The sequence below is a fragment of the Procambarus clarkii genome, chromosome 75 (genome assembly GCF_040958095.1).
Source record: "Procambarus clarkii isolate CNS0578487 chromosome 75, FALCON_Pclarkii_2.0, whole genome shotgun sequence".
NCBI lineage: Eukaryota > Metazoa > Arthropoda > Malacostraca > Decapoda > Cambaridae > Procambarus > Procambarus clarkii.
In genome coordinates this window covers 1,777,533-1,799,638 of record NC_091224.1, presented here as the reverse complement: position 1 = coordinate 1,799,638, position 22,106 = coordinate 1,777,533, and the positions used below count along the sequence as shown (strand labels likewise).

The 22,106-nt window shown below is 46.5% G+C and overlaps 1 protein-coding gene across 1 annotated transcript; it reads left to right on the top strand.

Annotated features, from left to right (window-relative positions):
* The first annotated feature begins 3,266 nt into the window (after positions 1-3,266).
* Positions 3,267-6,976, top strand: LOC138356918 (mucin-22-like). The gene is made up of 2 exons (XM_069313450.1): positions 3,267-4,020; positions 6,837-6,976. Exons 1-2 carry the CDS (start codon positions 3,267-3,269, stop codon positions 6,974-6,976), a joined length of 894 nt encoding a protein of 297 aa, XP_069169551.1.
* Positions 6,977-22,106: the final 15,130 nt, after the last annotated feature.

Sequence of the window (22,106 nt, the reverse complement as noted above, 5' to 3'; positions counted from 1 at the left end):
AGGGGAAGGGAGGGGGTGTATAAGGGACTCAGGGGAAGGGAGGGGGTGTATAAGGGACTCAGGGGAAGGGAGGGGGTGTATAAGGGACTCAGGGGAAGGGAGGGGGTGTATAAGGGACTCAGGGGAAGGGAGGGGGTGTATAAGGGACTCAGGGGAAGGGAGGGGGTGTATAAGGGACTCAGGGGAAGGGAGGGGGTGTATAAGGGACTCAGGGGAAGGGAGGGGGTGTATAAGGGACTCAGGGGAAGGGAGGGGGGTGTATAAGGGACTCAGGGGAAGGGAGGGGGTGTATAAGGGACTCAGGGGAAGGGAGGGGGTGTATAAGGGACTCGGGGGAAGGGTGGGGGTGTATAAGGGGCTCAGGGGAAGGGTAGGGGTGTATATGCGACTCAGGGGAAGGGTGGGGGTGTATAAGTGACTCAGGGGAAGGGTGAGGAGATACTAGGGGCTGAGAGTAAGGGTTGAGGAGTGCATGGTACTTCAGGTAAGGGTATGGAAGTACTAGGGAATCAGAGGAAGGATCAGATAGAACTGGGGAACTGTAGTAAGTGTAGAGAAATACTGTTATGACCTAAAAGGACACATTAACTACAAGAATTTCTTAAGTCTTTCCAGCATGTCAATTTGAGTGAATGACTGAGTTTTGCACCACTGACATTGTATAGCCTGTGGTGCCCCAGGGGACTAACGTTGGTCAGGTACATTTGTGTGTGAAACCGCACTTGCATGTCGCGTTGGTAATTGACTGGGGTCATTAAGCTTGCTTTTTTTTTTTTTTTTTTTTTACATGCACGCATGCGAATAAGTACAATAAAAACAAAACTAAACATAGCACAACACAAAATCACCGGCCGGAAGGGCCGACAACAAGACACAACAGAAATGACAAGCACATCGCATGACATACACAGTATACAACAACACAAGAACACAAAGCACAATCAAACAATACAATACAAAAAAACTTTACAAAAATACAATAGAAAACCCTCCAGACCCCCAACCCAACAACCTAAACACCGGAACAGGACAAAGCATAACAAATCTACCGGCCCCTTAATGAACAAATGGAGAGGCACTAACACATAAGGACAAGAAAACACGTGAAATAAAGAACATGAAACCAAAAACAAAAAATTGAAACGCAGTAACATGGAGAAAATCGTTTCTCGTACCGTCAAAGGAACTTACGGTACTCCTCCTCCCTCACAAACTTGATAATAACATGGTGAGCATTTACAAGCTCATCACCGTAGATGGCATCGACCGGGACACCGAGCATTTCACACATAACAAACTCTACTGCAGGGTAACCAGCACGGCCTGTAAACTCCAGGCCCACGGAGTTCACTCTCACAACATGGGGGAAGATGGCCTCCCATCACAAGCGGGCTACATCAACACCAGCCAGGCAGCAACTGCAGGGAGAGCAGAGAAGCCCACACCCCTGGCAACCAAATCGGCAATCAGCCCCAACTACCGGAGAGATCAGGCGACACGTCCACACCCCACGGCAGCTAGGGTGCTAGTCTCATTTATACCTTTGGTAAGGAGCAGACCGTTACACTGGGTGTGTCCACATGATGTGATTCAAGGACTGAGGCAGTCAACAGTTATGTCTTACAAATAAAATACACTTTCCTTATTAATACTACTCAATAGCTCGGTCGATAGAGCTTTAGCCTCACATGTGTGGGGTCCATAGTTCGATTCTCTTAGAGCTCAGGTGAATAGAATATCTTGAGAATGTCACGAAGGAGACGTTACTGATCGACTTGTGGATCCGACCTAGTTCTCAGGTGGAGGACTAGGTCATATTGAGCAGGGAATGGCATAGCTCAACCAACTTCGTACACTCGAACTCTTATTGGCGTGCTGACCCAGTTGTGCATGCAGGGGATGAGTCTCGGCTCTTTGGTCCAGCCTCTCAACTGGCAATCAACCGGTGTACAGGTTCCCGATCGTATTGGACTCTGATTTAATCTACATCTACAGTAGTGTGTGGAGTTTGCCTTCACCACATCACTGCTTAATTCATTCCATTTGCTCACTATTCTGACCTTGAAAAGTTAATTCTAATGTCTCTGTGGTTCATGTGCTACTATGGTTCCACCTGTGTCCTCTGGTTCGTGTTCCACCCGTCCTAAATATTTTTTTTTTTATCTATATTGTGTCAATACCTCAGAAGTTTTTGGAGGTGATAATTATGGCTTTCCTAGCTCTTCTGTCTGACAGTGACATGAGGTTACCATTCCTAAGCGTTTCCTCATGACGCTTTGAGAGGTAAACTCCGGAATCAATGAACTCTGGAACTACTATTCAGGTGGTATACCTCTGAACTATGTCTAACTTTATCTCGTGTTTAGTTTTACGTAGACTCCATGCTGGTGCCGCACACCCCAGCATGGGCCTGAGAATGTAATTCGCAGGTTCATTCAGAACCTTCAGGAATACAAGTATCGTATATATATATATACTTGGGACGATGTGGGCCAGCTTGGGACGATGTGGGCCAGCTTGGGACGATGCGGTTCAGATTGGGACGATGTGGGCCAGCTTGGGACGATGCGGTTCAGCTTGGGACGATGTGGGCCAGCTTGGGACGATGTGGACCGGTGAAGTGAATGGCGGACCAGGCGGGCCGCGCCAGAGGGGTTGCTGTACATCGGATAACTGCCAGTAATATCTACAAGTAATTACAAAAGTACAATATCAAGTGTGGAAGATCCGTAAATTAAATTAAATTTCGAGGGAGGGAGTTATGAGGAGAAAGCACCAAGCCATTACGACAATATAGCACTGGGAAGGGGTCAGGATAAGGATTTGGGATGGGGCGGGGATTTGTCTCCCCTTCGTCGTATGCCTTGGGTGGAGGTGGAAGAGTATGGTGCTCCGGCGTCTCCCGCTGTGGTTGGCGGTGCTGTGGGGGCTCTGTGCTACCTCCTGTGTCGCCCCCTGCATCAATGGGGGCCGTACCCACCACCCCGTATGGGATGGGTATGGTGTCCAACACTGCCCACGGGATGGGTATGGTGTCCAACACCGCCCAGGGGATGGGTAAGGTGTCCACCACTGCCAACGGGATGTGTATGGTGTCCAACACCACCCACGGGATTGATATGGTGAACACCACTGCCCACGGGATGGGTATGGTGTCCACCACCGCCCGCCTGATGGGTATGGTGTCCACCACCGCACTACAGAATGGGTATGGTGTCCACCACAACACTATGGAATGGGTATGGTGTCCACCACCGCCCTACGGGATGGGTATGGTGTCCACCACCGCCCACGGGATGGTTATGGAGTCTAGCACCGCCCACGGGATGGGTATGGAATCTAATACCGCCCACGGGATTGGTATGGTGTCCACCACCGCCCACGGGATGTGTATGGTGTCCACCACCGCCCACGGGATGGGTATGGAATCTAACACCGCCCACGGGATGGGTATAGTGTCTACCACCGCCAACGGGATGGGTATGGTGTCCACCACCGCCCACGGGATGGGTATCGTGTCCACCACCGCCCACGGGATGAATACGGTGTCCACCACCGCCCATGGGATGGGTATGGAATCTAACACCGCCCACGGGATGGGTATAGTGTCTACCACCGCCAACGGGATGGGTATGGTGTCCACCACCGCCCACGGGATGGGTATGGTGTCTACCACCACCCACGGGATGGGTATGCTGTCTATAACCATCCACTGGTTGCGTATGGTTTCTACCACCGCCCACGGGATGGGTATGGTGTCTACCACCACCCACGGGATGGGTATGCTGTCTATAACCATCCACTGGTTGCGTATGGTTTCTACCACCGCCCACGGGATGGGTATGGTGTCCACGACCATCCACTGGATTGGTATGGTGTCCACCACCGCTCACGGGATGGGTATGGTGTCCACGACCGCTCACGGGATAAGTATGGTGTCCACTACCGCCCACGGGATGGGTATGGTGTCCACCACCGCCCAAGCGATGAGTATGGTGTCTACCACCGTCAACAGGATGGGTATGGTGTCCACCACCACCCACAGGATGGGTATGGTGTCTACCACCACCCACAGGATGGGTATGGTGTCTATCACCGCTCACAGGATGAGTTTGGTGTCCACCACCGCCCACTGGATGGGTATGGTGTCTAACACCGCCCACGGGATGGGTATGGAGTCCACCACAGCCCACGGGATGAGTATGGTGTCCACCACCGCCCACGGGATGGGTATGGTGTCCACCCCGCCCACGGGGTGGGTATGGTGTAAACCATTGCCCACGGAATGGGTATGGTCTCCACCACTGCCCACGGGATGGGTATGGTGTCCACCACTGCCCACGGGATGGGTATGGTGTCCACCACTGCCCACGGGATGGGTATGGGCTGCATTATAAATAAATAAAATGTGAAAATGTTACAGATATTTCCACGGAAGGATATCCTGTGGCATCAAAATGTATATAATTTAGTGTCATAAGTGACGAGACAAGTTTTCTTCCAGCTTGCATGTAAATCAGTTGAACAATTATCTAACTGGAGGGATTAAGGGAAAATATGATGTAATTAACATCAGGGGCCGGTATGTCATTGGGTGTTACTGGGGACGATAAATATTTTTGCTGTTCTCACCTAGTAACTCACTCGATATTGTGCTGTCGTATATGCTTGGGGGCAATGGTGCTACGGGACCTGTTGCCAGATTCATTAAACAGTAACGCAAGCACTTACGAACCTGTACATCTTTTCTCCGTGTTTGGCGGTTTGGTTTACAATTATTAAACAGCTAATGAGCCCCGAAGCACCGTGAGGCTGTTTTCAACAATATCAACAATTGATTGAGACGTTATCATGCTTGTAAACTGTTTTAATAAATGTAACCAAAGCCGTCCAAGACTGAGGAAAGATGTAAACTTTCATAAGTACTTGCGTAGCTACTTGGGTAATCAGGCCCCGTAGCCAGTGTTTTGATTCAAGTTTGGGCTTTTATCGAGTACTATGGTGGGTGGACTGCTTTCCTGTAGCATACCAGCATGCAATGTAAAGTTGATTTTATCAGTTCTGTGTGCCTATATAGTTCTATCTAATGGTATTTGTCAGTATTTGACCATGTGTGTGTGTGCATATTCATTTTTTTTCTTTATTATGCACCCCATAACCATCCCGTGGGCGGTGGTGTAAAGGATTACAGAGGCACATAATCGGTTCAGCAACTGAACTCTCTAGTTCGTTTAGCTAAGCAAATAATCTTTTGGCGCTAGTTACAAAATTATTAATGTTATATATACATGTACATATACATACGTACACATATATACATACACATACATATTTAATCACCCACACAAACACACACTTCAATAATCTTTTGTGTCACAAGTGATTCAACAAGAGGCTCACAACAGTCACTATACAAGGCACTTTACATCTGTGATAAGTCGCACAGTTACTAGTCTTGCTGCACACCCACCCAACTGGGCGGCAGCTTCACAGTCATGTGCATGCATTACCTACAGTAAGGAAATTTTGGATACTCGCTAAGATTTCGGGCAGCACATCATTATGAATGAAGTACTTACACATTTCTCGGACACTATTGATGGTGTTATCTTTAAATTACGCGATTTTTTCACATTGTGTGTGCATATATATTTTGATTCAACTAACCCGTCTTCCTAATCAAGCGTCGCATTTTGACGTATACTCAACCTAAGCCCAAAAACTGTCGTACTAGAAAATGGTAGCAGCTCGCAAAGTTAACATACTGTCCAGTTTTCTGTTCGTGGATTCTCTGGTAGGTTAGATTAAGGCACCTTAGTACCGCAATTTCTTGACGTTGGGAAATGTTCACAAGAACGGGCTGTTTCAGCAGCAATAACAACTGTGCAGATGTGCATGGAGGTGTGTGAGATTGGCTGGTTGGCCGGCGTCGGGTGCGGGTGTGTGTGTTGCGCATTATGGGGGCAGCCTCTGCCCCCTGTCAGCTGCTCGGAGACTATTAGATTAGAGTTCTCTGGACGGGCGTCGTACCTGTGAGTGGAGGTGGTGATGCTGGATGTGCTGAGAGTTGAAGTTGCAGACGTCAGTGGGGTGCAGCTCTTAATGACTCACCGAGCACTTGTTTAGCTTGGCTCTCCGGCCGTTTACAGGGATTTAGTTGCCTGCTACGATGTCGGTCGTTCCCACTCCCTGATGGGGGTGCTGTTACTGTGTCCGACTGCTGCTGTACTCTTCCTTATGTGGCGCTTCATGGGTTCTATTCAAGTTCCCCGGAATGTTTACTGCACCTCTACTTTGGCAAATATGGTGCGGTGGCTTCCCTCCGGATGAACGTTGTCTCTTCCAGCGGGTGGCAGTGGGTCTCGAACGGGACCCGTACCATCGCTCTGTGTCTCCCATACCAGTCCAGTCTCCAGTCATCTGTCACGTTGCTTGTCCAGTCTCCAGTCATCTGTCACGTTGCTTGGATTCACCTAACGCGCCTTCTACGCTGGTCAACCCCGGACATGTTTCCCGTGTGGCCTTGCGGGACACCAGGTGGCGGTCTGCCGTGGTGTGGTGGCGGCTCCTGTTAATTTGTCCAGGGAGGAGGACTTCCCCCGTTGGTGGCCCCGGACCAGTCGCCTTGTGGTGATGATGTGGGGGAGGCTTCCCTGTAGTCTGGTGCCCCCGTAGTGTTGCTGGGTTCTTTGACCTGCACGGACGACGGTGAAGTTGGTGGTGTAGGTGTAGAGGTGGTGGTGCATGAGGCCCCCCCCCCCCCCCCCCCCCGCCGCCGGCTTCCTCGCCTCAACCGGCTCTGCCTGCCCCGTCTCCTGTTCCGGTGTCGCCGGTAGGGTGTGAACTTGTGCCCCTGCTCCTCGTAGCTGCTGTAATTCGGGATCGCGTCTTGCGTGGTATGGTGCGGCCGCCCGGGGGCTCTCCTGTAGTGCCTCCTGAGAGATGCGACAGTCCTGGCGATCAACGCCCTGTATAAAAACGTTCCAGGTGGGTTCAGAGTCTGTCGCCCCCTCGTGCATGGGTTGACGAGCATGAATTTGAGGACTCTGCGAGCTCTTCCACTGTGGAGTGGGATGATGGTGTGCAGGGGGCTAGTGCGGTAATGGCGGGTGGCATGGCGGGGTTGGTGGCTGCTGACCCTGGTAGTGTGGGGGCTGATGCGGAGACTTTGGTTCCTGCTTCGGCTGCCTCGTCAGTGTCCATGTGTTCCGATCCCCAGCGTGAAGGGTGGGCCACCCTGACGAAGACGTTGGTGGGGCTCGTGATTTGATCGTGGTCCTGAAGAAGGATGCTCGCCGAACGGACTCAGTGCCCCTGCCCCCTGTCCTGCCAGTGGCTGCGCTGATACCTTCTATGCTGCCTCCTCCTGAGGTGTCGGCCCCGGTGTGGCCCCCGTGCCTCCTCCTTCGGTGCCGTTATTCCCTGTGGTGTCGTCCGATAATCTGGTGTCCACTTCTGGGGGGAACGTCGCCGTGTCGGTTGCTACAGTGGGGTCGGGCTCCATGTCAGGGGTCAGTGTGCAGCAGGCCTGCGATGACTTACCAGCAGTGTGGGTGCCTAGTGTGATGGCTTTCTTCCCCGAGATTCCCGTTTACATGCAGCGCCCTAAGGCGCCACTGCGCGGTCGCCTTACATGGTATGACTGGGCGCTTTAAGAGGCATATTGTATCCGGTATTCCAGAGATAAATTTCCTGAAAAATATGTGTAGGCTTTGTCGCGGTGTGCGGTTTTCTTTGCCCCGTTCTGTGTATATTGGGCGTGTGTTCTTTCCTGTGTGTGTGTGTGTGTGTGTACTCACCTAATTGTACTGACCTAACTGTTCTTGCGGGGGTTGAGCTTTGGCTCTTTGGTCCAGCCTCTCAACCGTCAATCAACTGGTGTACAGATTCCTGAGCCTACTGGGCTCTATCATATCTACAGGTTTGTGTGTGTGTGTGCCTCCTTCTTGGGGCTCTGCTTGTGTTCCTCCTGGTTCCTGCGTGTTCCGGTGTTTTATTCCTGTGTGTGTGTGTGTGGCTATGTTTTGTCATTCCCGGTGGGTTTTTTCTGTGTTGAGTTTTGTGTTTTACCTGTGGCCCTTCTGGCTCTTATTATTTTCAATTTATTCTGTTGCTATGTTTTTTTTCCTTTTTGTGCATTTCTTTGTTCTCCTGTGTCATTTTTCCCGTGTATGTTTCCTGTGTATTTCCTGTTTTGTGTTTTTGTCCTGGTTCTGTGTTTTTGTTCATGTACCGTATTGCTGTTCATGTTATATGACCATGTTATGTTCTGTTTATGTTCTTAGTCGCTCTTTGTGTTTTTCAGTTGTTTTCTTCATGCTTCTGAATGTTTTGCACTATACTGATCTTTTTTATTGTATTTATTTGTATTTCCTTTCATAAAAAAATATAAAAAAAAACTGTCCAGATGTGCATGGAGATGTGCGAGCTGAAATACCTGAAATGACATATTTATGTCACGATGAATGTCATCATCGTTACCCCACCGTTGGTTACAGTGTCACCAACCTCATGGTGACAGGTCACTCTCACAACACTTAACTTATCTCGTCAAGATGCATTTTTAAATTTGTTGAATATGTTCATGGATGTTGAAAATCTTCATAATCCTGCTATCAGTGATGATCAAAGCTTCTTGATAGCCTGGCATGAAAAAAGTTATATGAATTTTGGGGTGAAATTTTAAAAAATAAAAAGTTGATGCCAAAGGTTAATGGACGTCATGGACGATGTCTCTGGTCTACACAATATATGTAATATATTCGCAGGGAAATATGTACCTCAGTGTTACACGACAGATGAGATTAAAGATGAGCTAATTACACCTGTATGTGACACCTGTATGTGACACCTGTATGTGACACCTGTATGTGACACTCTGCCCCTAATGCTAAATACCTGCACACTGTAGCCCCTGAAATGGTTGAGAACGCTTTAAAAATGCTAAATAATGGGAGAAAATCATAGCGCATTGAACACAAACTCTAACAACCTTAAACATGAAACCCTACAACTACAAGTCTATCAATGTAAGCGTCTTACAGGCCTTCCCTGCCACGGTACCTCGCCGTCTGTGGTAAAGCCTTCTTTACTTGCTCCCATTCCACAGAACTGTGAGCTGCTGTGTCTCACTCTGACAACTATAGACGTATTGCCTTAAACACACTATTAAACAACATATTTGATTAAATACTTACTGACCTTCAGCCTCATAAACACGACACCTCTGACTTAATTTGCATACAAAACTTCTTTCTCTGAAAGCTTTTGTAGTTTCGTGAGAGTGTAAACAAGGCAGTACTCAACTCCCAGAGAAACTCTCGTCTTCAACCCGTCCTCAATGTAGACAGTTGATGTGTGTACTGTTGGGACGTCATCCTCGCTTACCTGTCAGTGACAAGTGAGTGAGGTCTGTCTCTTGATGCACCGTCTACTGTCCTTTTTGTATCTGTTGCGTTATTGCTTTACTCATCTGACGCTCAAATTCGTTGTCCAGCCTGTCCATAAAGTTGTGGATGGAGGTGGCTTCTCTCAGCGTAAAATGATCTCGGTCAATAGAATTTCGGCATCACTCACGTTGGGTCCAGGGTTCGAGTCTCCTAGAGCCCAGGTGAATGGAATGATTGTCTCAGCGTATTCTGCTTGTAGACTTCCCATACCTGGAGTCTCACCAGGTGTGGTACAGTGTTGAAGTACAGCTCACCAGGAAATTAATAATCCTTTGAATCATCGAAATGGCATCGTATACTGATCAATTGTATTGATATGACTGTTTATTTGAAAAAGGGAAATATTAAACGGGGAAGTTTAATGTTTATTTGTTTGAAGAACGCGCCTGTTTGTTTACAGTAATGTTTGTAAGGTCAAACGAGGGTTGAGTTAAGACTGTAGCTTCCCTACATGAATATTACTGCCAATTTAGTTGACATTTCATCCTGAGGAAACTAAGAAGATTTGTCAATAATATTATCCTGGGTAATATTATACTTATTTTCTTTATCAGCTTAATTCTAAGCTGGTAAGGAAAATAAAGAAAAATAAGGCAAGAAACGTCGTCTTTATGAGACGATGTTGTTAGTGAACTGCTGTACTCTGATGGTTGTCTGTCATTACTCTGAGGTGATAAGAGGCAGCCAACAGTGTACAACAGTTGGTTGTGTCTCCTCTCACTGTTGACTTCTGTTGTGTCTCCTCTCACTGTTGACTTCTGTTGTCTCTCCTCTCACTGTTGACTTCTGTTGTCTCTCCTCTCACTGTGACTTCTGTTGTCTCTCCTCTCACTGTGACTTCTGTTGTCTCTCCTCTCACTGTTGACTTCTGTTGTCTCTCCTCTCACTGTGACTTCTGTTGTCTCTCCTCTCACTGTTGACTTCTGTTGTCTCTCCTCTCACTGTGACTTCTGTTGTCTCTCCTCTCACTGTTGACTTCTGTTATCTCTCCTCTCACTGTGACTTCTGTTGTCTCTCCTCTCACTGTTGACTTCTGTTGTCTCTCCTCTCACTGTGACTTCTGTTGTCTCTCCTCTCACTGTTGACTTCTGTTGTCTCTCCTCTCACTGTGACTTCTGTTGCACATCCTCTCACTGTGACTTCTGTTGCACATCCTCTCACTGTGACTTCTGTTGCACATCCTCTCACTGTGACTTCTGTTGCACATCCTCTCACTGTTGACTTCTGTTGTCTCTCCTCTCACTGTGACTTCTGTTGTCTCTCCTCTCACTGTTGACTTCTGTTGTCTCTCCTCTCACTGTGACTTCTGTTGTCTCTCCTCTCACTGTTGACTTCTGTTATCTCTCCTTTCACTGTGACTTCTGTTGTCTCTCCTCTCACTGTTGACTTCTGTTGTCTCTCCTCTCACTGTGACTTCTGTTGTCTCTCCTCTCACTGTTGACTTCTGTTGTCTCTCCTCTCACTGTGACTTCTGTTGCACATCCTCTCACTGTGACTTCTGTTGCACATCCTCTCACTGTGACTTCTGTTGCACATCCTCTCACTGTGGCTTCTGTTGCACATCCTCTCACTGTGACTTCTGTTGCACATCCTCTCACTGTGACTTCTGTTGCACATCCTCTCACTGTGACTTCTGTTGCACATCCTCTCACTGTGACTTCTGTTGCACATCCTCTCACTGTGACTTCTGTTGCACATCCTCTCACGTGTTGCCCTGATCACCTCCCATGTCACTCCAGCCTGTCCCTCCATATAGTGCAACAGCTGTACGTGAAGGGGGGGGGGAAGGCGGGGGGGGATATTGAATTCTTTCTCACAGTCCAGAAGTCATCATCTTGTCCCTCCTGCTTCGTTATGTTCCGTCTGTGTTGACAGGTCCTTGAACCCTACGGGTGTTATGTAACTAAGGTCTGTATCTGAAATTGTTCGATATTTATACTCCAATTTAGTTTAATTAAATTTCACTGTAGTTTTGAGATACTTCGAGATTTCTTGTATTGTATATTGATTCTGCACTTGTTCTCCTTCTCTTTGGTATTTGTTGTTTCGGTAAACTTCTAATATGGCTCCGGTAGTTCACTCGGATTCCTTTCCGACTCACAATCGGGAGTTCAGAGTTCGAGTCCCGGGTAGGTGAGAAATGGCTGGGCACGTTTCCTAATGCCTGGTGTTCACCTCATGCCCCTGTTCACCTATCAGTAAATAGGTACCCTGGGAGGTGTTGAAGGTTGCATCCTGGTCAGTAGTTCGACCTGGAGGGGGGGGGGGGAGTCAATATAAGCCTAACATGTATATATTCACTGGCTGCCTGTCCCCTCCAATATAATGAATTATTATTATTATTACTCGGAATTCGCTGGTGTCTAGGAATCCAAAGCGCATAGGTTCGAACCCTCATCACAGCTCCTGTGGATTTTCTCATTATCATTATTATAGCCAGTGGGCAGTATATGGGTTGCGGGTCTTGTCACAGTATCCACAGTGGGATCCTGCCTGTTCCCACCACCTTAATGGTGTTGTGCTGGTGGCTAGAGGTTAGAGTCCTTGAGGTCCACGGATGATGCTTGGTCTGATGCCACCCTTTTGTCAGTTCTAACTTACACTGTCTTAATCTTACACACTTACACTGTCTTTTTCTGAAACTGAGTATGGGGTATCTTCAGTTTTTTTTAATAAGTTTCGGTTCTGTTTCTTGATGACCAAACCCCAGACCAGATAATAAGACCAGTAGAGTAAGTGGCCTCATAACTCCGTCTTCTGATGTGGGGTTTGGTCATTATATCTTCAACCCCGTTATTGTGACGCATCGTCTGCGTCCTGCGTCTTTCACCTTGGTGAGGCTGTGACGCAAACTGGTGTGGTTTTTCTGTTGGATTTTAGGCCTATCAATCACGGTAGAGTTATTAAGTCAACGACAATACTTTGCTGAAGAAGCTGCAGGTATACCTTTGTCCTGAACGTATACCTAAACGTATTGAGCTCTAAAGTAAACTCTGAATGTATATACAACGTGAAACTAGATACACTTCTCGGTGTATATATCCCAAACTGGGTATGAGCTTTGCTTGATCTACAATGTCAACAGAGCATTTCCTTGCAACATCCATACGACTGCTTCCGTTGACTTGGCAGGAACAGTTTTTACAAGTTTCATTAACATGTTTTTTTTTTTTGTAGTTTGTGAAACATATAATAATGCGGTACATCGTCCTATAATGTTGAGCTGGAGAAGAATAACATAGCCAGGGACTGCGTTTATATATGTATAAATTGCTTAACAATTATATGTAATTTGCGATAGAGATGGTATGAGAGTTACAGTCAGCTTCTAATTAAGAACCTTTGATTCTTTAGTGACTTAATTTTACCACAATTTTCTTTAGAGTATAAAATATTCTATTGTAAGGCCAAAACCCTCCATAGGTCACTAAAAAAAATGGACCCTAGACTTTATCGGACCGAATGAAGCAATAGATAGCGACGCTCCCAATTAACGAAATATATTTTGCATTAAAATCATGACACTATTTGTTCAGAAATTATGATTCAACACACAATTTATACGTCTCATTCGACATAATATTATACAATTTAAGCCTTCACAATATTAGAATAATTTACTAGTGCCTGTCAGATCACAAACTATGGGCGATCTGAGGGCGTTGGAACGATCCCAATTTTGGTCTGGAGCTTCGGGGCAATAATCCGCTGGAGGGCCATTAAGGCTGTTGTGGCTTGAGGTTAATTGCTCATGAAGCAATGCGCTTAATGGACCGGACGTTTTTCCATCAAATTAGTTTCTTCTGTGTATATTCCTTCACACTCCATTTAGTAGATTGTGAATAGAAGGTCTTGGCAATATAAATAATTGACTTAAAATTATTAAATTAATCAAGACGGCAGAAACTTTGAGTTTAGCGTCAGAAATTTTAAATTAAGAACGAAATGAGTATTATTGATAAAATTAATATTCAATTGACACAAATAATAACAAAGATGGCAAATCATTCATGGAGCATATAATTAATTCTGCATCGTTGTTTAGTAACACTGCAGTAAGTTAAATTAATACACAACACAAATGGCAATACTTAATCAAAAAATATTGTAATAGCCATCATTGTCATTTAGAAGTGTCACACGTAATACATAATTACGTGAACATAACAACAACGGTATGAAATTGCAGCAATAATAGTCACTTACCAAAAATATATTTAAGCTGGTCGTTTGACTTCATTTGCCTCTCAAATTCAATTGATTTTGTAAGATGTCTGTGACACTGTCTTAATGATGCATAGAAAGTAAATATGAGCAACGGCTAAAGCTGGAACTCGAAAAGTATCAAACTTTGACATAAGTTGTGCTCGTGATGCAGCGCCTCTCAACACCATAGAGACGTAAAGGTCGCCTCACAACTAAGGCACCATCGAGCAGAAGGTCTTAGTTGACATGGACTTGAAACCTGTCATATACTGCAGGTATGTTGACGACATTTTTACACAGGTACCTGATGTCAGACATCTGCAGGAGCTGAAGGAGGCATTTGAGTGGAATTCTGTGTTGAGTTTCACTTACGAGATGGAGAATAATAGGAAGCTGCCCTTTCTAGATTTAACAGTCACGGAAAGGAGCGGAGGCTTCCACACTGCAGTCTACACTAAGGAAACAAATATAGGAATGTGCCATAATGCCAATAGTGACTGCCCAGATAGGTACAAGAGAAGTGTTGTCAATGCTTATGTCGACCGTGCTCTCAGCCACAGCTCAGGATGGAAGCAAGTAGATGAGGAACTCTGTAGGGTAAGGCAGGTCCTAGTCAACAACGGCTTCTCTAATGGTTTTGTTGAAGACATCATAAGAAGAAAGGTAACACGCCATGCAACTACTGAAGAGTCAACTAACAAAATACATGTACCCTCTATTAGGATATTATATGAGAACTTCTCGACAGCTCATAAAACGGAGGAAAGGGTCCTGAAAGATATTGTTGATAGGAACGTTATCCCTACAGACAAAAAACTGAATACTTTTGACGATTTACTATAAACCAAAAAAACGGCCAATCTACTCATGAAAAACTCTCCAGACACAATTCAGAATGCCTTGAAAGAGACCAACGTCGTCTATGCCTTCAAATGCCCACTTGGGGACTGTAAGCCCCAAAGAACTCAGTATATAGGCAAGACAACAACGTCTATTTCCAGGCGATTAACAATGCATAAAGAATAGGGCTGCATCAAGGAACATATAATCTCCTCTTACAACCAGACCATCACCAGAGAAATCTTTACAAACAACACAGAAATCATTGATAGATACAGCGATAGCAGGCGGCTTGACATCTGCGAGGCACTACACATCAAAAAGTCAACACCAGCAATCAACAGCCAGTTAATGCACAACTATATTCTACCCACTTCAAGACTCCGCACCAATATAGAAGCATCAAGAGGAAGTATAGGCCAATAGGCCCTTTGCAGTTACTTCCATTCTTCCCTTTCACTTATCCAATTTATACCCCTTGAACCGTGTTCTGTCTTGTGGTCAAAAGTTTGTTCACCTCATCCAAAACTGTTTCAACATATCACTGCACCCAAATGCGAATATATATATATTATATATATATATATATATATATATATATATATATATATATATATATATATATATATATATATATGTGTGTGTGCGTACGTGCGTGTGTGTGCGTGTGCGTGCGTGTGTGTGTGTATTTAATGGTTACAAGATATACATTGGTTGATACAAAAAGTGCTTAAAGGTTATGGATCTCTTGAAAAACACGACAATGGGAAACATTGATAAATGTCACAGTCAGTTTCAATCATTGTTGCAAGTCAAACACTTCTTCGAATTCCTCCGAAGTTGGACTATTGCCCAAAACGCAACAGGCATTCCCCCTATGAATCACAACACTGAGGCACTGGAGCAAGAAACGTTTTGCTTTCGAGTCTTTTGTAGCATCGATCAATTTGTCCCCCAATTCTTCAGGAATTTCAATGCATATTTTCCCCACGAACCAAGGGTCTCCGATCGGAACAAAGCTGTAGCAGTGTGCCAGACCTCTGTACATGATAATTTTCTGCGATTCCCTAAAAGCAGCAGCGCCACCTCCCTTCACGTGTGCTGTAGTGGAGGTAGGTACTGGCCAGTGTAGCAGCGCACGTGTAGTCCCACACCTCTTGTTTAGCATCATTCCAAGGAAGCAAGGTGACTCCATCTGGGTGCTTCTAAAGGTCGTTGGGTCTGAATACGTGTGGTTCTCTTTGTGCTGGGCAACGGGCTGTGGCGAGGCTCCATCTGATGATGTCGTTGACTTCTTCATGTCTTACAATCTTACCCTGTGATTTACGACATACCAGATCATGACGACCATATTGGTCTGCCATCACAGTTCCGCATATGCACCTATGTTCGGTGAGGATGGGGGCGGCAAGGCGAAGGGCAACTCCAATGCGGAGAGCGTTATGACTGAGGCGAGTTCCCAGGGCTGCATTGGGCACAGCAAACAAAAAATCCCCAGCATGGGGAGCTGTTACCGCTGGGGGGCGGGCTTAGTTTTCAGCATCTGTGTTGTCAATCATTGTTGTAACAGTCTTTTCCATTATGGGGCTATCCCAGTGGACCTGCTTATGGTCTTTTGGGGCTTGTGTTCGGGGCTGAGGGTGTCCAATGGTTTCCCATTTTCTGGCTGCTTCGATGAACGTTTGATCAGGAGTTCCCGCTGTGTCTCTCATACGCTCGGGTAGGATCTGCCCTAATTCGTTGGCTGCTGTACACGAGGATAAGAATGCTGGAAGTGCTACCACAGTTGCCTTTCGTATGCCTATCCCCCAAAAATCTAACTGGTAGTGTTGCTTGGTCCCATTGATTCATCTAAATCTAGGTTGAGCGCCTTCCTGAATATTGACCTGAGGAGCTCATCATATTGATTTAGAAGTGGGTTGCCAAAAGTTGGTGCACACCTTAAAAAGTATGTTAGCCTGGGCAAGGTAAGGCACTTTGTGAGAAGGTAGAGGGCATCGTGGGAGTCCAAGTCCCCTATTCTCTCTTCCATCTTCTTTAGGTTATCACCTTATTTGTATACAACATCTTTCCTAACACAAGAGGGGGAAATGGGAGGGCAATTTAACTATCTTACAGATCGTAGACCTCGTAGATCGTAGGCGTGCAGCGTAGCTCCTCATCGATCCACGACGTTGCGACGTCTTCTTGCGGGTGAATGACTTCTCCCTCAAGCACCGCTCACTACACAAAGCGTTCCTCACTAGAGATTATGTTGAAAATGATGTCGCCTGGCCTATCCGGTTGTTGTTGTTGTTGTTTTAGATTTAGCTACTCAGAACGAAATGTCCATGTAGCACGGGCTATAGTGAGCCCGTAACTGAATTTGGTTATTCGCGATAACCTTGTTACTGTGATATTTGGGTCAAAGTTTTAAATGGAGGTTGGGTTAACTCCTTTTCCTCCTATATTTTTTTCACTTCTGTTTTAGCACACTGGTTTTAATCTTGCTTTAATAACATTATCTTGATGGCAGATATAGATGCACAGTGTTCACTAATGTGTCCCGTTCTTCAACTGCATTTCTGCCCATTGTTGTCACTGGATTTTGCATCTAATGCAGTTGAATGTTGAGTTTGATGAGCAGGGCTTCAGTTGCTTCACATTCCAGTAAATAATGCAATTGTGACGCCTCTGCATCTGTTCCCCAGATCTGACACTTTTTAACTATTGGGTTTATTACCTCCCAGCAGCACTTGTAACCAAGTCTGAGTGTGTATAACTACTGCAATGTCTCTGGATATATTTTTGTCAGGCTTGAAAGAGTAGTACCCAGTGGCTTGTTTGTACCATATCGCAGTGGATCTTCCTTCCACTACTTTGGCTCTGTGGCGACTTTTGATAGTTGGGAGTATTTTCTTCTTGATTTGCTGCTTAATCTGTGAAAAACTTGGAGGCATTTTAACCAGTACAACAGGTAGAGCAATGGTAGTTTTTGCTAGTGAGTCTGCCTCTTCGTTTCCATCTCTTCTAATGTGACTTGGTATTCAGTTTTGGATGATTGACAGTCCTAGATTGTGTGCTTCTTTTCCTATATGTATGATTTCTGTGATGAGCTGTATATTATGTTAGTGCTGTCTGGATAACAATGCCTAGAGCGAAGATTTTGAGTCGCAATGAATGATGACATCGTGTAAATTATTCTCAAATGCATAATTTATGGCCTCTTCCAGGGCATATAAATTTTGTTTGCAATGTTGAGCACCACTATTCATGCTCCAGTGAGCTTCATGGTTGCTAGAGTAAACTGCTGCCCCAGCAGAACATTTTTCATGATCAACTGATCCATCTGAGAAGATGTGAGTGGTTGTAGGTCTTGAGATAGAACAACATGTGGAAACTATGACTGCTTTGAGCCTCTGCGAGTCACATGCTGATTTTTTAACTGGTAATCCTTCAGTGATTATCCATTTTAAGTCCACTTTCCCTAGAATCTTGACCAGATTATCCATCCATGCACTTGTTCTATATTGAAGGTGTGTGTGAAGCGATCTGTGTTTGCTATCTTTGATTGAGAGTCTGGCGGTGATTTCAACAAGTTTTGCTGCTATGGTGGCTATTCTTTGTTTGATCCTGTTTTCTGTTGATCCACAGTGACGTAAAGGTCGCCACACAACACCTTAGTGACGTAAAGGTCGCCACACAACACCACAGTGACGTAAAGGTCACCACACAACACCACAGTGACGTAAAGGTCACCACACAACACCACAGTGACGTAAAGGTCACCACACAACACCACAGTGACGTAAAGGTCGCCACACAACACCACAGTGACGTAAAGGTCACCACACAACACCACAGTGACGTAAAGGTCGCCACACAACACCACAGTGACGTAAAGGTCACCACACAACACCACAGTGACGTAAAGGTCACCACACAACACCACAGTGACGTAAAGGTCACCACACAACACCACAGTGGCGTAAAGGTCGCCACACAAAACCACAGTGACGTAAAGGTCGCCACACAACACCACAGTGACGTAAAGGTCAACACACAACACCACAGTGACGTAAAGGTCACCACACAACACCACAGTGACGTAAAGGTCACCACACAACACCACAGTGACGTAAAGATTAAGTGACGAACGGCTCTCACCGCAGCTGGTGGAGGGCGGGCATGCGGCACCGCAGCTGGTGGAGGGCGGGGCATGCGGCACCGCAGCTGGTGGAGGGCTCGCATGCGGCACCGCAGCTGGTGGAGGGCGGGCATGCGGCACCGCAGCTGGTGGAGGGCGGGCATGCGGCACCGCAGCTGGTGGAGGGCGGGCATGCGGCACCGCAGCTGGTGGAGGGCGGGCATGCGGTACCGCAGCTGGTGGAGGGCGGGGCATGCGGCACCGCAGCTGGTGGAGGGCGGGCATGCGGCACCGCAGCTGGTGGAGGGCGGGCATGCGGCCCCGCAGCTGGTGGAGGCCGGGCATGCGGCCAGAATCAATAGAGCCACACAAGAGGAGACGTCTGGTATTGTTTCTGTTAGGCTTCTCGTCCCACTTACCTCTAGTGTCAGGTGTCATCCCTGCTCCTCTTGACACAATCCACCTGGTGTGTCAGGTGTCATCCCAGCTCCTCTTGGCACAATCCACCTGGTGTGTCAGGTGTCGTCCCTGCTGCTCTTGACACAACCCACCTGGTGTGTCAGGTGTCATCCCTGCTCCTCTTGACACAACCCAGCTGGTGTGTCAGGTGTCATCCCTGCTCCTCTTGACACAACCCACCCAGTGTGTCAGGTGTCATCCCTGCTCCTCTTGACACAACCCAGCTGGTGTGTCAGGTGTCATCCCTGCTCCTCTTGACACAACCCACCTGGTGTGTCCGGTGTCATCCCTGCTCCTCTTGACACAACCCACCTGGTGTGTCCGGTGTCATCCCTGCTCCTCTTGACACAACCCACCTGGTGTGTCAGGTGTCATCCCTGCTCCTCTTGACACAACCCACCTGGTGTGTCAGGTGTCATCCCTGCTCCTCTTGGCACAACCCACCTGGTGTGTCAGGTGTCATCCCTGCTCCTCTTGGCACAACCCACCTGGTGTGTCAGGTGTCATCCCTGCTCCTCTTGACACAACCCACCCAGTGTGTCAGGTGTCATCCCTGCTCCTCTTGACACAACCCACCTGGTGTGTCAGGTGTCATCCCTGCTCCTCTTGACACAACCCACCTGGTGTGTCAGGTGTCATCCCTGCTCCTCTTGACACAACCCACCTGGTGTGTCAGGTGTCATCCCTGCTCCTCTTGACACAACCCACCTGGTGTGTCAGGTGTCATCCCTGCTCCTCTTGACACAACCCACCTGGTGTGTCAGGTGTCATCCCCGCTCCTCAACAAGACACAACCAACTAGATGGAAAGATAGATGGATGTAGAGATAAATGGACAGATGGACAGATGTTTTGAGGGACAGACAGATGGATGGATGTATGTATAGATAGACAGATAGTTGGATGAATTTGTATATGGATAGATGGACGGATAATTATAGATAGATAGAAGGATATGTGGATCAGTAAATTGGTTAATGGGTGGATAGATGAATAGATAGACGAAAAAATATATGGATGGAGTGCCAGGTGAACTGATAGATAAATAGGATAGTGCATGGATGGATAGATGGGTGGATGGATAGATGGTTAGATAAAGGGATGGATAGGTGGATAAATAAACAAATAGATGGATAGATGTACAGGTGGGAGACAGACCGACACTGACCAACGCCGGGCACATCCTATACTTGTTGACTCTCAGTAACATGTGTTACTGTGTGTGTGCCTGAGGTTGGAGGCTAGTGGCTTGGCAGTAACCCCTCCCGACTTTGTACCATGAATGGGCACGGGTATGGGACTGTCATAGGCTGGTCCTGGTGGGTCTAGTTGGGGTTAGTAAGAGGTTGTCGGGACCTATGGTGTCAGGTGTCATCCCGTGAAACTGGTGGAAGGTGGATTGACGTTGCGGAAAATACTTGAAAACGATGAATGTGAAATCAGTGTTACATTTTCTGATTTCTCTACGACAGAAACGTAGACAATGAGATAATGACATATAATAGACAATAATGATAATGAATAGAGAGACAATGAGATAATGGGAGAGGAAGGGGAGGGGGAGGGGGAGAGGTGGTGAGGGTAAGGGAGGTGCATGAAGAGCGGAGGAGAGAGGCATGTTGGAGAGAGGAAAGGCGAGGGGAGAAGAGATATATATGGCAACTGGAGGAGATAGGTGGAGAATATGGGAGAGAGGGAGATGCAAGGAGAAGGTGGAGAAGGGGAGAGAGGGTGGAGAGGGGAGAGAGGGGATTATTGGGGGGTGTAAGGTGGAGAGGGGATTATTGGGGGGTGTAAGGTGGAGAGAGGATTATTGGGGGTGTAAGGTGGAGAGGGGATTATTGGGGGTGTAAGGTGGAGAGGGGAAAAGGTGAAAACGTTGGTGGGTAAGAGAGGGAGGAACAAGGGAAAGAGAGCATTGAGAATGGGAAATTAGGAGAGAGGGAAGAGTGGGCGTGGCTGTGATCTTTCTCTCAAGTATTTTGTACATAAATTTCAAAAAGGTTTTCTTCTTAATACAAATACTTATTTCTTGCAAAAAAAAACGAGAAACAGGAAAAAGGGAAGTTGATATAACTGTGAAAGAGTGAAGAGAAGCATTGAAATAGAACACAAATGAGAAGGAAGGGGCTTCTGGAAGCAACATTTATAAAGAAGGTCACTTTCCCTGCCTGATATTGCCTCAAAAAACCTAAATACCCAGACTTCCTGATGACGCAAATGGCGTCATGCAAAAATTTGTGCAATGTACAAACATTGTGAGAGAGAGTTTAACACTGGGTGTTGTGCTCCCCTGGACTGCTCGGCCTACCTTCTCCTGCGTGTTGGGCGCCCCGCCGGGCCAGCCAGTGTTATGGAAGGGAAAGTAGTTAGTGGAATGAGAGGATTATTAAAACAGGAAACAACTTGCAAAGCTGTGACAAAAAAAAGTGACTGTGGAGAATTTGGACAAAATGTGGACCTTTGCTTCAACAAATATTTTCTTTATTTTTCATTTTTGCAGACATCTTGTGGTAGGATAGTACATATTAGTACTACCAAAGTTTAGGTTCTTACACCTTCTGATAAGCCTATTAGTAGGACACAAAAATATATAAATAAAACGGACCTTTTATAGAGCAGTTTCACGGGGGCCTGACAGATGAGTGGACAGCGTTCGGGATTCCTAGTCCTGAGGTTTCGGGATCGATCCCCGGTGGAGGCGGAAACAAATGGGCAGAGTTTCTTTCATCCTGATGCATCTGTTCACCTAGCAGTAAATAGGTACCTGGGAGTCAGACAGCTGCTACGGGCTGTTTCCTGGGGATGTGTAGCAAACAGGAGGACTGGTCAAGAACCGGGCCGCGGGGACGCTAAGCTCTGAAATCATCAAGATAACTCATATATAAATTTGAGAGTCTTATATGGGATAAGAAAAATGTTAATGCTAAAATGTCACACAAATATTGATATGAAAAATCTATATATTTATAGAGATGAATGACTTGAGAAGCCCGCCTGGTGTTAGCGTGTAATGTATGGAAATAT

Excerpts from the sequence above, each read along its gene's own strand:
- LOC138356918 (XM_069313450.1), top strand. The coding sequence starts at position 3,267 with ATGGGTATGGTGTCCACCACCGCCCACGGGATGGTTATGGAGTCTAGC. Across the intron at positions 4,021-6,836 it reads TACCACCGTCAACAGGATGG|GGTGTGAACTTGTGCCCCTG; the intron begins GTATGGTGTCCA and ends TGTCGCCGGTAG.